Source organism: Nicotiana tomentosiformis, chromosome 4, assembly GCF_000390325.3.
Source record: "Nicotiana tomentosiformis chromosome 4, ASM39032v3, whole genome shotgun sequence".
NCBI lineage: Eukaryota > Viridiplantae > Streptophyta > Magnoliopsida > Solanales > Solanaceae > Nicotiana > Nicotiana tomentosiformis.
Genome location: NC_090815.1, coordinates 63,148,501 through 63,161,471, shown reverse-complemented (window position 1 = coordinate 63,161,471; position 12,971 = coordinate 63,148,501). Strand labels below are relative to the sequence as shown.

The window sequence follows — 12,971 nt, the reverse complement described above, 5'->3', positions numbered from 1 at the left end:
TATGTTCTTGAATTCCCATGTGTCTTATTATTATATCTTTTGTTCATGGGTCTCAGAAAAATATGTGGTTGATAAAATTTATCCGGAAGCATATTGATCTTATGATATTCCGAGAAATCTTATTGACTTACTTCTTATGCATTTCATTCATTTATACATGTACATTGACCCATGATCAGACGGCGTTATATACGTGTATATTATATGTATATGGGATATAGGAAAAGGTTACGGCGTTATATACGCTCCACCATCTGATCAGTTGGTATACGTTGATGATTTCCCCCACAGAGGCTGAGATGATATGATGCGATGCCCTCAGAGGCTTGATGATGTTATGTACACATATACCTACGCATGATACCACATTTATACGCACATGCATGACTTTATAAATATTTCATGATTCACAAAGTTATTTAGACTTACAGGTGGATTCCTTTACTCCATGTTTCTTTTATGTCTTTTATGTACTGGTTTTCATGCCTTACATACTCGGTACATTATTTGTACTAACGCCCTTATTTCCTGGGGCCTGCGTTTCATGCCCGCAGGTGCAGGTAGACAGGCTAACGGTCCCCCTTTTTAGGATTCTTGATCAGCAAGAGTTGGTGTGCTCCACTTGATTCGGAGTTGTTATTAGTTTTGGTACGCTAGTTTTGTATGTAGATATGGGTACAACGGGGCCTAGTCCCGTCCTTCATACAGTTGTACACTCTATCAGAGGTTTGTAGATAGTCATGTATAGTTGGATAGTATGTGGCCTTGTCGGCTTCTAGTTTTGGATATATAGTTGTCTATAGCAGCCTTGTCGGCTCGCCCTACCGTATTCCGCATGTATATGTATATATGTCTTTTGGACATGTTTTCCTCACGTATGTTATTCACATGATTCAGCAATTTATTGACAGGTGTTATTCATGACCTGCCCTTAATTCATGTTTATATCTTAGACGCATGCTTAGGGGTGTTCGACGGGTAGGACTCGGCACTAGTCATGGCCCATCGGTTTGGGTCGTGATAAAAATGGTATTAGAGAAGTTATGTCCTAAGGTTGTCTACAGATCATATCTAGTAGAGTCTTGTTTATGAGTGTGTTGTGCACCATATTTAAAAATAGGAGGCTACAGGACAAAGAGGATGCTATCCTCCTTTCTTATCTTAAGTCGTGAGATATAAGGATTCATTTCCCTAACGATATGTTATGTTTTCAGCGATGCCTAAGAAGGCTACAGCTACCTAAAAGGGAAAGTCTGTGGCTGATGAGACTACTAGTCGAGCGCCACGAGCAGGGCTCGAGGAGAGTCTCATAGTGAGATTCTATCTCAAACTTCACATACCCCGCCCTCTCCAGAGGAGCTCCAAGGGGCACCAGCTCCAGCGCCTTCCCCTGCACGCTCATCTCCTCAGTCAGATGCACTGGGGCAGGATATGAGAGATGCTATTTAGCTATTGACTCGATTAGTAGCCGCACAATCTCAGCGTTAGGAAGTAGGTATTGGTCATGCAGATAGGGCCATCAGTGCGAGGGTTCATGATTTCATTAATTTGGACCCTCCGGTATTCACTGGAGCAGATCCAAACGAGAACCCTCAGGTATTTATCGATAGGATGCAGAGGACTTTGAGGGTAATGAAGGCCACTGCGACTGAGTCAGTTGAGCTAGCTTCCTATAAACTTCAGGATGTTGCAGTAAATTGGTACGAGTCTTGGGAGTTGTCCAGAGGTGAGGATGCCCCTCTAGTGGTATGGCATGAGTTTACGGAGGGTTTTCTTCGCCATTATCTGCCACCAGAGCTTAGATGGGCTAGAGTTGATAGGTTTTTGACCCTTCGGCAGGGTAATATGAGTGTTCGAGATTACAGCCTTCAGTTTGATTGTTTGGCTAGGTATGCTCCCACTATTGTAGCTAAAATGGAGGATCAGGTTCACCGGTTCGTGATGGGGTTGGAGCCGCACCTGCTTAACGACTATATGTCGGTCTTACTTCAGCCATGCATGGATATTTCTCATATTCAGGCATACGCTCAGGGTGTAGAGGATCGTAAGCAGAAGTAGAGGGCCAATCGTGTGTATGATAGGGGCCAGAGTAAGAGAGCGAGATCTGCGGGTCCTTCTGGTGAGTTTCGAGGTGGTCAGAGATAACAATACCCGAGGTATCCAGCCCAGCCATCGACAAGCGCACCCCCTCAGTTTGCCGGTAGGAGATTTGATCGTTCTACAAATTCAGGGCCTAGTTAGAATTCCAGGGCCTCAAGTTCTCAGTATAGGGGTGAGTCAAGTCAGATGAGGCCGCCCTTGCCATGATGTGCTCAGTTTGGTAAGGAGCATGCGGGGCAGTGTCGTATGGGGTTGGGTGTTTGTTATACTTGTGGTTATCCAGGCCATATTATGAGAGATTGTCTGATAAGAGGTTGTGCAAGCATAGTTTAGCCAGCGGGCTCTGTAGCTGGTTCGTCATCATCAGTATGCCCCCCTGGGCAAGGTTCACAAGCACCAATCGGTCATGGTAGAGGCAGAGGTGGGGCATCTAGCTCGAGCGATCCTCAGAACTGCATTTATGCATTAGCAGGTCGACATAATTAGGAGTCGTCACCTGATGTTGTTACAGGTATATTTTTAGTCTCCTCATGATGTATATGCATTGATTGACCCAGGTTTTACCTTATCATATGTTACTCTGTTGGTTGCTAGTAAGTTTGGAATAGAACCTGAGTTGGTTAAACCTTTTGAGGTGTCCACACCTGTTGGGGATCCAGTGATAGCTACGCGAGTATATAGAGATTGAACAGTAGTAGTTCACAGTCGATTTGCAGTAGCCGACCTAATTGAGTTAGATATGGTAGTATTTGATGTTATACTGGGTATGGATTGGTTGGCTTCTTGTTATGCCAACGTTGATTGTAGATCAAAGATGGTTCGATTCCAGTTTCCAGGGGAGCCTGTTTTGGAGTGGAAAGGTAATACGGCATCGCCGAGAGGTAGGTTTATTTCCTATCTCAAGGCAGGGAAGATGATTAGAAAGGGCTATATTTATCACTTAGTTCGGGTATGGGATGTGAAAGTAGAGTCACCAACCATTCAATCTATCTCTGTGGTTAATGAGTTTCCCGATGTTTTTCTCGATGAGCTTTTTGGTCTTCCACCAAAGCGAGAAATTGAGTTTTCTATTGACATATTACCAGATACTCAGCCAATATCCATTCTTCCCTATAGAATGGAACCTGCAGAGCTGAGACAGTTGAAGGAACAACTAAGGGACTTGCTTGAAAAAGGCTTTATCAGAGCTAGTACATCACCGTGGGGAGCACCTGTGTTATTTGTGAGGAAGAAAGATGGTTCCTTGCAGATGTGTATTGATTATAGACAGTTGAATAAGGTGACGATCAAGAATAAGTACCCGCTCCCAAGGATTAATGATTTATTTGATCAGTTGCAAGGTGCCAAGTATTTCTCGAAGATAGACTTTAGGTCCGGGTACCATCAGGTAAGGGTTAAGGAGAAAGATATTCCGAAGACAGCATTTAGGACCAGATACGGACACTTTGAGTTTCGTGTAATGTCATTCGGTTTGACCAATGCTCCAGCAGTATTCATGGATATGATGAACCGTGTGTTCAGACCCTTTCTAAATATGTTCGTGATTGTATTTATTGATGATATATTGGTGTATTCTCGTTCAGAGACTGAGGATGCAGATCATTTGTGTACTGTGCTTAGAGTTCTACAAAAAGGGAAGTTGTATGCAAAATTCTCTAAATGTGAATTCTGGTTGAATTCTGTAGCTTTCCTTGGGCATATTATTTTAGGTGAAGGTATCTGGGTTGATACACAAAAGATTGAGGCGGTAAAGACTTGGCCTAAACCTACGACACCGATGAAGGTTTATAGCTTTCTCAGTTTGGTTACAGGAGATTTGTAAAGGGATTTTCTTCTCTTTTAGCACCATTGACAAAGTTGACTCAGAAGGGAGCTAAGTTGCAGTGGACCAATGCTTGCGAAAGGAGTTTCCAGGCATTAATGGACAGACTAACTTCATTACCGGTTCTAACACTCCCAGAGGGAACCAATGGTTATGTTTATCTATTATGATGCTTCGAGCGTTGGATTGGGTTGTGTACTGATGCAGCATGGTAAGGTTGTATCTTATGCTTCTAGACAACTAAGAAAGCACGAGAAGAATTACCCGACCCACGATCGAAAGTTAGCCGCGGTGATTCATGCACTAAAGATGTAGAGGCGCTATTTGTATGGCATTCATGTTGATATCTATATGGATCATAAAAGCCTTCAGTATATCTTCAAGCAAAAGGAATTGAACTTACGTCAAAGGAGATGCTTGGAGCTACTGAAAGAGTATGACGTTGAAATTTTATACCATCCAGGGAAGGCGAATGAAGTAGCCGATGCCCTCAGCCGTAGATCTATGGGTAGCCTATCATATTTACAGCCAGAGAAGAGGGGGATAGCCCATGAGATTTATCAGCTAGCTAGTCTTGGAGTTCGATTACTGGACTCAGGTGATATCGGAGTTACTATTCAGGACACAGCAACATCCTCTTTAGTAACTGAAATGAAGGAACGACAGTACGAGGATCCTGTGTTAGCTCATTACACGGATACAACCCCTCAGAAGGAGAAGACGCCATTTAAGATTACAGGAGACAGAGTCCTTAGATATTGAGGATGATTATGTGTCCCTAATATTACAGGGCTACACTGGTAGGTTATGGGAGAGACTCATTATTCTCGTTATTCTGTCCATCGGGAGCAACAAAGATGTATCATGATATCAGAGAAATATATTGGTGGGACCTAATGAAAAAGGATATAGCGGAGTTTGTTACTCAGTGCCCTAAATGCCAGCAGGTTAAGATTGAGCATCAAAAACTTGGTAGATTAGGCTATAGAGATTCCGACTTGGAAATGGGAAGTAATTAATATAGATTTTATCATAGGCTTACCTCATACCCTGCGTAAGTTCGATTCTATATGGGTGATTGTTGATAGACTTACAAAATCAACCCATTTTCTGCCTGTTAGGACTACATATTCCGTAGAGGATTACGTAAGGCTTTACATTAAGGAGATAGTACGACTTCATGGTGTCCCTATATCTATTATCTCGGATAGAGGAGCTCAGTTTACAACCAATTTATGGAGGTCCTTCCAAAAATGATTGGGAACTCAGGTAAGTCTTAGTACAGTATTTCATCCCCAAACAGACGGACAGGCTGAGCGTACTATTCAGATACTTGAGGATATGTTGCGGGCTTGTGTGATAGACTTCAAGGGTAGCTGGGATGATCATCCGCCACTTATTAAGTTCACGTATAATAATAGCTATCATTACATCATTCAAATTGCTCCATACGAAGCTCTTTACAGACAGAAGTGTAGGTCGCCTATCGGATGGTTCGATGTTGGGGAAACTAAGTTAGTAGGACCAGAGCTGATACAATAGGCAATCGAGAAGATTAAGCTTATACAGGAAAGGCTATTAGCAGCTCAAAGCCGTCATAAGTCTTATACGGATAGTCGACGACGAGACTTGGAGTTTCAGGTTGACAACTGGGTATTCCTAAAGGTATCACCGATGAAAGGCGTTATGAGGTTTGGTAAGAAAGGAAAACTTAGCCCTCGGTACATTGGACCATATAAGATCATACGCAAGGTAGGTCAGGTAGCATATGAGTTAGACTTGCCTTTTGACTTGGAGTCTGTACATCTAGTCTTTCATGTGTCTATGCTCCAGAAATGTATTGGAGATCCTTCTAGAATCATGCTAGTTGATGATGTTCAGGTCATAGAGCAGTTATCATACAAGGAAACTCCCATTGCTATACTAGATAAACAGGTTCGGAGATTGAGGACTAAAGACATAGCTTCGGTGAAACAATAATGTGGAAGAAATAACTTGGGAAGCCGAAAAAGACATGAAGTCTAGGTATCCTCACTTGTTTCCTCTTCCAGAGGAGGATCCGACTGAGACATCACAGCCTTAAGGTTCGTGTATGGATTCTTGTGTTAGTTATTATCATTGGTCGTGTGAGGCTATTGTCGTTATTGATGATTGTGGCCCTATGTAGCATTGAATTATTGAGTTTTCTACAGGAAGGGTTGTAGTAGTACTGTTATAAAGGCGACTCTGCCAAACATTTATATAGATCCTGGGGAGTTAAACATTCGAGGATGAATGTTTCTAAGGGAGGAAGGATGTTATATCCCGCATTTCGTACATTAAAGTTTCGTCTTAAGTTAATCGACGTAAGCTCGGGAATGAGATTATTTTTGAGGTTATAAGTATTTATGTTATTTGTAACAAGTGATAAGTGAGTACCGTGAAGATTATAGGGTAAGCAAATCAAAGAATGAGTATTCGTTGAAGTTTGTCAATTTGGGATAAAATACGATCCAAGCTATAATACCCCATATTTATGGACTAGTGCCATACAAGGTACCACATGACCATGATAGTAAGGTCTATGAAGTGTATTAGTATTTACGTAAATTGTGTGCTAGAATTAATTATGTGAATAATTGATTAATTGTGGGAATAATGTGGGAAAATAAGGAAATAATTATGGTATTAAATAGGATTAAGTGGATAAGGATTTTTAATAGGCTGCCACATGGCATTAAGTTGGCCAAGGTGGCACCAATGTGCATAGATGAGTCATAGCACTTGATGTGCCTTGTTTACACGTGAAAGTGCAAGGCATATCCCTTAAGCCTTCATGTTATTCTTCTTTGGCAATTTGAGATATAGAAAAGATGTAGAAATCTTTCCTTCTATTGTTGGGGATTCTCTTACTTTAGAACATAGCCAAAAACGTACACACATGATACTCCATATGTTCAACAACATGAAGTATGCCATGATCATAAGAAATGCTTAGTTCTTGTTCAAAGATTTAGAAGGAGCAAAAGTTGTTCTTGGCAAGCTCAAGTAAAAGTGTTTGATAAATTCGTCAAGTAAGGTATGTTAAGGATATCCCTTCTTTCCTTTTGGCATGATCTATATGATACAAACGAAACGAGCAAATGCACAACTTTTATAAATGTCTCTATTCATAGAAGCACTAGGGGTGCCTATGTTCTTGAATTCTCATGTGTCTTATTATTATATCTTTTGTTCATGGGTCTCAGAAAAATATGTGGTTGATAAAATTTATCCGGAAGCATATTGATCTTATGACATTTCGAGAAATCTTATTAACTTACTTCTTATGCATTTCATTCATTTATACATGTACATTGACCCATGACCAGATGGAGTTATATACGCGTATATTATATATATATGGGATATGGGAAAAGGTTACGGCGTTATATACGCACCACCATCCGATCAGTTAGTATACGTTGATGATTTTGTCCACAGAGGCCGAAATGATATGATGGGATGCCCTTAGAGGCTTGATGATGTTATGTACACATATACGTACGCATGATACGACATTTATATGCACATGCATGACTTTATAAATATTTCAGGATTAACAAAGTTATTTAGACTTACAGGCGGATTCCTTTACTCCGAGTTTCTTTTATGTCTTTTATGTATTGATTTCCATGCCTTACATACTCGGTACATTATTCATAATGATGCCCCTATTTCCTGGGCCTGCGTTTCATGCCCGCAGGTGCAGGTAGACAGGCTGACGGTCCCCCTTTTTAGGATCCTTGATCAGCAAGAGTTAGTGTGCTCCACTTGATCTGGAGCTGTTATTAGTTTTGGTACGCTATTTTTGTATGTAGATATGGGTACGACGGGGCCCAGTCCCATCCTTCATACAGTTGTACACTCTATCAGAGGTCTGTAGACAGTCATCTATAGTTGGATAGTATGTGGCCTTGTCGGCTTCTAGTTTTGGATATATAGTTGTCTAAAGAAGCCTTGTCGGCTCGCCCTACCGTATTCCGCATGTATATGTATATATGTCATTTGGACATGTTTTTCTCACGTATGTCATTCACGGGATTCAACAGTTTATTGACAGGTGTTATCATGACCTACCCTTAATTCATATTTATATCTTAGATGCATGCTTAGGGGTGCTCGACAGGTAGGACTCGGGCACTCGTCATGGCCCATTGATTTGGGTCGTGACAATTCTTGACCGCGATCACGAGGTTGGTGACCACGATTGCAAAGAAGGAGGCCTCGTTGTGGTATTTAATGTCCAATTTTGAGATTTTAAGTTCGTTTTCTTCCCTTTTTGAGTTGTTGGAGCACAAGTAAGGCGATTTTACAGGAGTTAAACACCCAAATCCTGAGGGTAAGTAATTTTATCTTTGTTTTGATTATATATTTTGTTTTTACATGGAATATTACACCTAAATCAAGGATTTGAAGAGAAGAATTGGGGAGTTTTGACTTGAACTTAAGAGAATGAATTTTGGGGTTTTGAACATGAAATTAAGGTTGGATTTGGAAAATAATTATATATTTTGACTCATATTCGAATGTGTTGTCAGAATTTGTGAGTTTTGTTGGGTTCCGGGGTGCGGCCCAGAGTTGACCTTTTAGTTGACTATGAGTATTTGATTACAGATTCGGTCTTTATCATCTGTGTTTGATTCCTATGGTATTATTTGATGTTTTTCAGTTGTTTTTGGCTAGTTTTGAGCCGTTCGGAGGTCGATTCATATGGGATGGCGCTTCTAGAGTATCGACTTGGCTTGCTTAAGGTAAGTATCTTACCTAAACTTGGTTGAGGTACTAGTTGTCTGAGTTATTTGTGATAGTTACTTGCAATGGGTGGCGCACATGTGTAGGGTTGAGCCCATGTGCATGCACCGGGGTATTTTTCATGCTCTGGGTTGTGTTTAGGCTATGATATGCCTTGGATTGATTGTTAAGCTTCATGTTGTGATGGTTCTTATATTTGTACCCCTGTTGTGAGCTATTTGAGCCGTGTTTGACCTACATAGAGGTTAATCTCCTTATTGAACCCGGTAGTTGCTAATTTCGTGATGTAATTACCTGATTTGAGCTATGATATGATACTTTGAACATGCCTAAACCATAGCATGTCACTTATGCTAGTCCAGGAGTATGAAATTTGATGTTCATTGATCGTGTACAAGTATTCTTGAATATCTACTTTCTGTGTGATATGGATTGGACTGGTAGCATGTGACAACGTGGGGCGGATTGTGATATTGAGCATGTGACCATATTGGGCGAATTGTGATATTGAGCATGTGACCATGCCGTATTACGATATTGAGCATGTGGCCACACCAGTCAGATAGTGATATTAAGCATGTGACCATGACAGGCAGATTGTAATGTTGAGCATGTGACCACACTGGACGGATTGTGATATTGCGCCTGTGATAACGCCGGGCGGATTGTGATATTGAGTATGTGACCACGTCGAGCGGATTATGGTAGCACGTGAGTTATCCGTGATGCGTGCGGATATGGATTCATCCCCCTAGAGTCACCATCTCATGTGTCTTCTTGATGCCGTACACACGGATTGTGAGAAACCGACGAGTTTCTGGTTGATGTGGGATTTGGGAAAGATGATCAGTGGTTTGGTTTGGTTATTGAAATTTTGATGTGGGCCTTAAAGCCGTAAGATGATTTCTGTTTAGATCGGGTTGTACGTCGCAATGGATTGTTTGATTTGGTTATTTCATTTCATCTTTACTTGCAATTTTCTTGGTTGATTACCTGATTTATTTGCATATCTTCTTTATATGCTGGATTGTTGACAGAGCAGAGTACAATAAGTTATTGTGTGCACCAAGATGATTTTATCTTTGACTGATGACTTGATCATATTATTATTCTACACTTGTTAGATTTATGAATTGTACAGGTGATTAGCAAGTATCATTTATAATTCTTGCCATTATTACCTCGTCAAGGTTAGTTATGATACTTGTTGAGTACATGGAGTCGGTTGTACTCTTACTACACTCCTGCACCTTGCGTGCAGATCCTGGAGTTGAGATGATGTGGATGACGGAAGCTGACAATGAAGATGTACCTATTTTTTGGATATATCTACTACTTGTCCTTGGTAGTTTTAGATTCGAATTTTGGTTATGTACATTCGAAACAGATGATGTATTTATTTTCATACCATCTTTGTAAATCTAAGTCTTAGTGTCTCATGACTTGTACTACCAATTCTTGGGTTATTGTATGAAAATTCAGTTATTTCACTTATTGATTTCTTGTTATTTTTTATTAGAGTTGCGTTGACTGTTGTTTGGCTTACCTAGCGGGTTGGGTTAGGTACCATCACGACTAGGTGGATTTTGGGTTGTGACAATAGTATCTCAAACAAACCCTTCACGCTATATCAAACTCTCTAATCGTGGTCCTTAGACTCATAGCACTTATCATGCATCCATCTCGCAACTCTTCCATGACATCATTACCAACCACCATTGCCTAACAATTAACATATTCTCTTCAACGCATAAGAACGGATAGAAAGAAAATGAAGTTTAGACATCAAGCTGAAAAAAGCCGCACGATAAGGAAAGAAAGAAAGTGAAGTTTTCTAAATGCCTTATAGCCTCTCAAAGATAAACATAGACGTCTCCATGCCGATCCACAAGAATCTACTAGACATGCTCATGACCCATAGGACCTATGAACCTCGGGCTTTAATACCAACTTGTCACGACCAAAACTCCCACCAAGTCATAATGGCACCTAACCTAAACCCGCTAGATAAGTCAGTTAATATAAAATATTATCAAAATAGAATATCATCAATAAATACGTAAATAAGAGTACAAATTTAAGTACATCTACCCCAAGATGCAGTAGTACAAGTCATGAGCAACTAAGATTTGGAATTTTTACGACGTTGGCAAGAAGTATACATCATTTGTTTGAAAATACATAAATAGAGTTACAATTCTTAAGTGTCATGAGCAAGATGGAAGCTAATGGATGGAATGCTGAAGTCTTCAATGTTCAACCTCGACCTCCACAACCGCATAACTCCAAAATCTGCACGCAAGGTGCAAAAGTGTAATATAAATACAATCAACCCCATGTACTCAGTAAGTATCTTGACTAACCTCGATAAAGTAGTGGTGAGGTTTAGACAAAAGACACTCACTTAATATATCTATGTAGTTTATAAGCATAGAAAATGATAGGAAAAGTAACCAGACAACAAGTCGAAGAAAAATAACAGTATCAATAATAAGGTATACATTAATGGAAGGAGCTAACAACATACTTTTCTAGATAACCGATCAAGTGTATACAAGTGCATGAATCCACACACAAATGAATATACACCAAGTAGCATTTACCGAATACTTTGACATGGGGTGTGGAGTGTCTATACAAGTACAAAGTTCAATATCATATCAACTTCCAATTAAAATTTATACGAATGTGTCCACATGAATCAAAATGTCGATGCATGACTAGAAACTCTTATCAACAATCATATCAAAACCGCTCGAAAACACTTATCGTTCCATTCACTCTCATCCTCACATGCACGAAACACCCTTCGTGCACTCTCATCCTCACTTGCATGGAAACTCCCTTCATGCCATGAACTTTCATCCTCACCAAGCATATATGTATCAATAACAAGGAAGGTAAATGGCATGTAAGTAACAGTAACAACAAAGAAGAATGCATAGATGTGGCAATAATAAACAACAAGATAGAAGGCATATATAACAATAGCAAATAAGGTAAAGGGCATAGATGTAACAATAACAAACAAGGTAAAAGGCATAGATGTAAGAACAACAAATAATGTAGAAATGTCACGATCCAATTTCCCCTCCGTTGGGTATCGTGATGGCACCTAGTCTTAGGGACTAGGTAAGCCTGACATTAATTGAAACAACAACATTATTTAAATAACATCTAACAATTTGAAATAGAAATTTTATAAAATTTAAAATTCCCAAAACCGGTAGTACAAGTAATAAGCTCTACAGAGTGTTTGCTAGAAACTTCCAAATACAACTGTCTAGAAATAACAATAAACATTGCAAAATGAAAACTTGAAGGTGACTCTGAAGCCTGCGAACGCAGTAACAGGTTTACCTTGAGTCTCCACAGCAACTACCCGCATGGCTGCTAACGACAAATACCTGGATCTGCACAAAAATGTGCAAAAGTGTAAAATGAGCACACCACAGCGGTGCCCAGTAAGTATCAAGACTAACCTCGGTGGAGTAGTGTAAGGACCCGTAAAAATTTAAACCAAAAACTCAGGGTTTCGTGGTGCCAAGATAGATCCCTGCATTATAGACCCGTTCGGACTTTTTGGATTGAACAGTACCCTATGGACTGAGAGAAAAATGTTTCGCAGAAGAACGTATTTCTGCGGCCCATTATGCGGCCGCATAATCACTCTGCGGACCACATAATGGCCGCAGAGTGAAGCAGTAAGTTTGGCCAACTTGAGGTCAGTTTTGCAGTCAATTATGCGATCGCATAATCGATATACGGACCGCATATCGATCGCATAATCCCTCTTGAGTTTTTGCGGAGGGAGTTCTGCGGTGCAATTATGCGACCACAGAACGAGTATGCGGACCGCATACTGGTCGCATACCTGGGCCGTAAGTTCAGGACGTTGAGGGCCATTTCTGCGGTCACTTTGCGGACCGCATAACCATTATGCGGTCGCATATGCGACCGCAGACATGTATCGGGGCACCATTTTTCTTAATTTAAAATCCGACCCCCATTCCGTTAAAATACCCATTTAGCCCATTTTGAAGCTCATTTCTCATATTTCTAGTGTGAGAGAGAGAGGGTTCTAGAAGGAGGGCCTAATTTCCACCAATTAATCTTCAACCATCACTCAAAGCTTGGAAATATTCAAGTAAAGTACCAAATTCTTCATCCAAAAAGGTAAGACTTCATCACCCCATCTCTTAATTTCAAACATAGCTATAATGGGGTATTAATAAGATGGTCCATGGGTGTGAGAGTTGCTTATCTTGCAGGCATG

At 40.4% G+C, this 12,971-nt stretch overlaps 1 protein-coding gene across 1 annotated transcript; it reads left to right on the top strand.

Annotated features, from left to right (window-relative positions):
* The first annotated feature begins 1,611 nt into the window (after positions 1 to 1,611).
* Positions 1,612 to 4,092, top strand: LOC138909805 (uncharacterized). The gene is made up of 4 exons (XM_070201020.1): positions 1,612 to 2,044; positions 3,069 to 3,290; positions 3,684 to 3,815; positions 3,944 to 4,092. The coding sequence occupies exons 1-4, from the start codon at positions 1,612 to 1,614 to the stop codon at positions 4,090 to 4,092; spliced, it is 936 nt and encodes a 311-aa protein (XP_070057121.1).
* The last annotated feature ends 8,879 nt before the right edge of the window (positions 4,093 to 12,971 follow it).

Bases quoted from the DNA above. Each gene is read 5' to 3' on its own strand.
- LOC138909805 (XM_070201020.1), top strand. From the start codon at position 1,612: ATGCAGAGGACTTTGAGGGTAATGAAGGCCACTGCGACTGAGTCAGTT. The intron at 2,045-3,068 runs GTAAGCAGAAGT...ATGTGAAAGTAG, and splicing joins CGCTCAGGGTGTAGAGGATC to AGTCACCAACCATTCAATCT. The intron at 3,291-3,683 runs GTACATCACCGT...ATTCTCGTTCAG, and splicing joins AAAAGGCTTTATCAGAGCTA to AGACTGAGGATGCAGATCAT.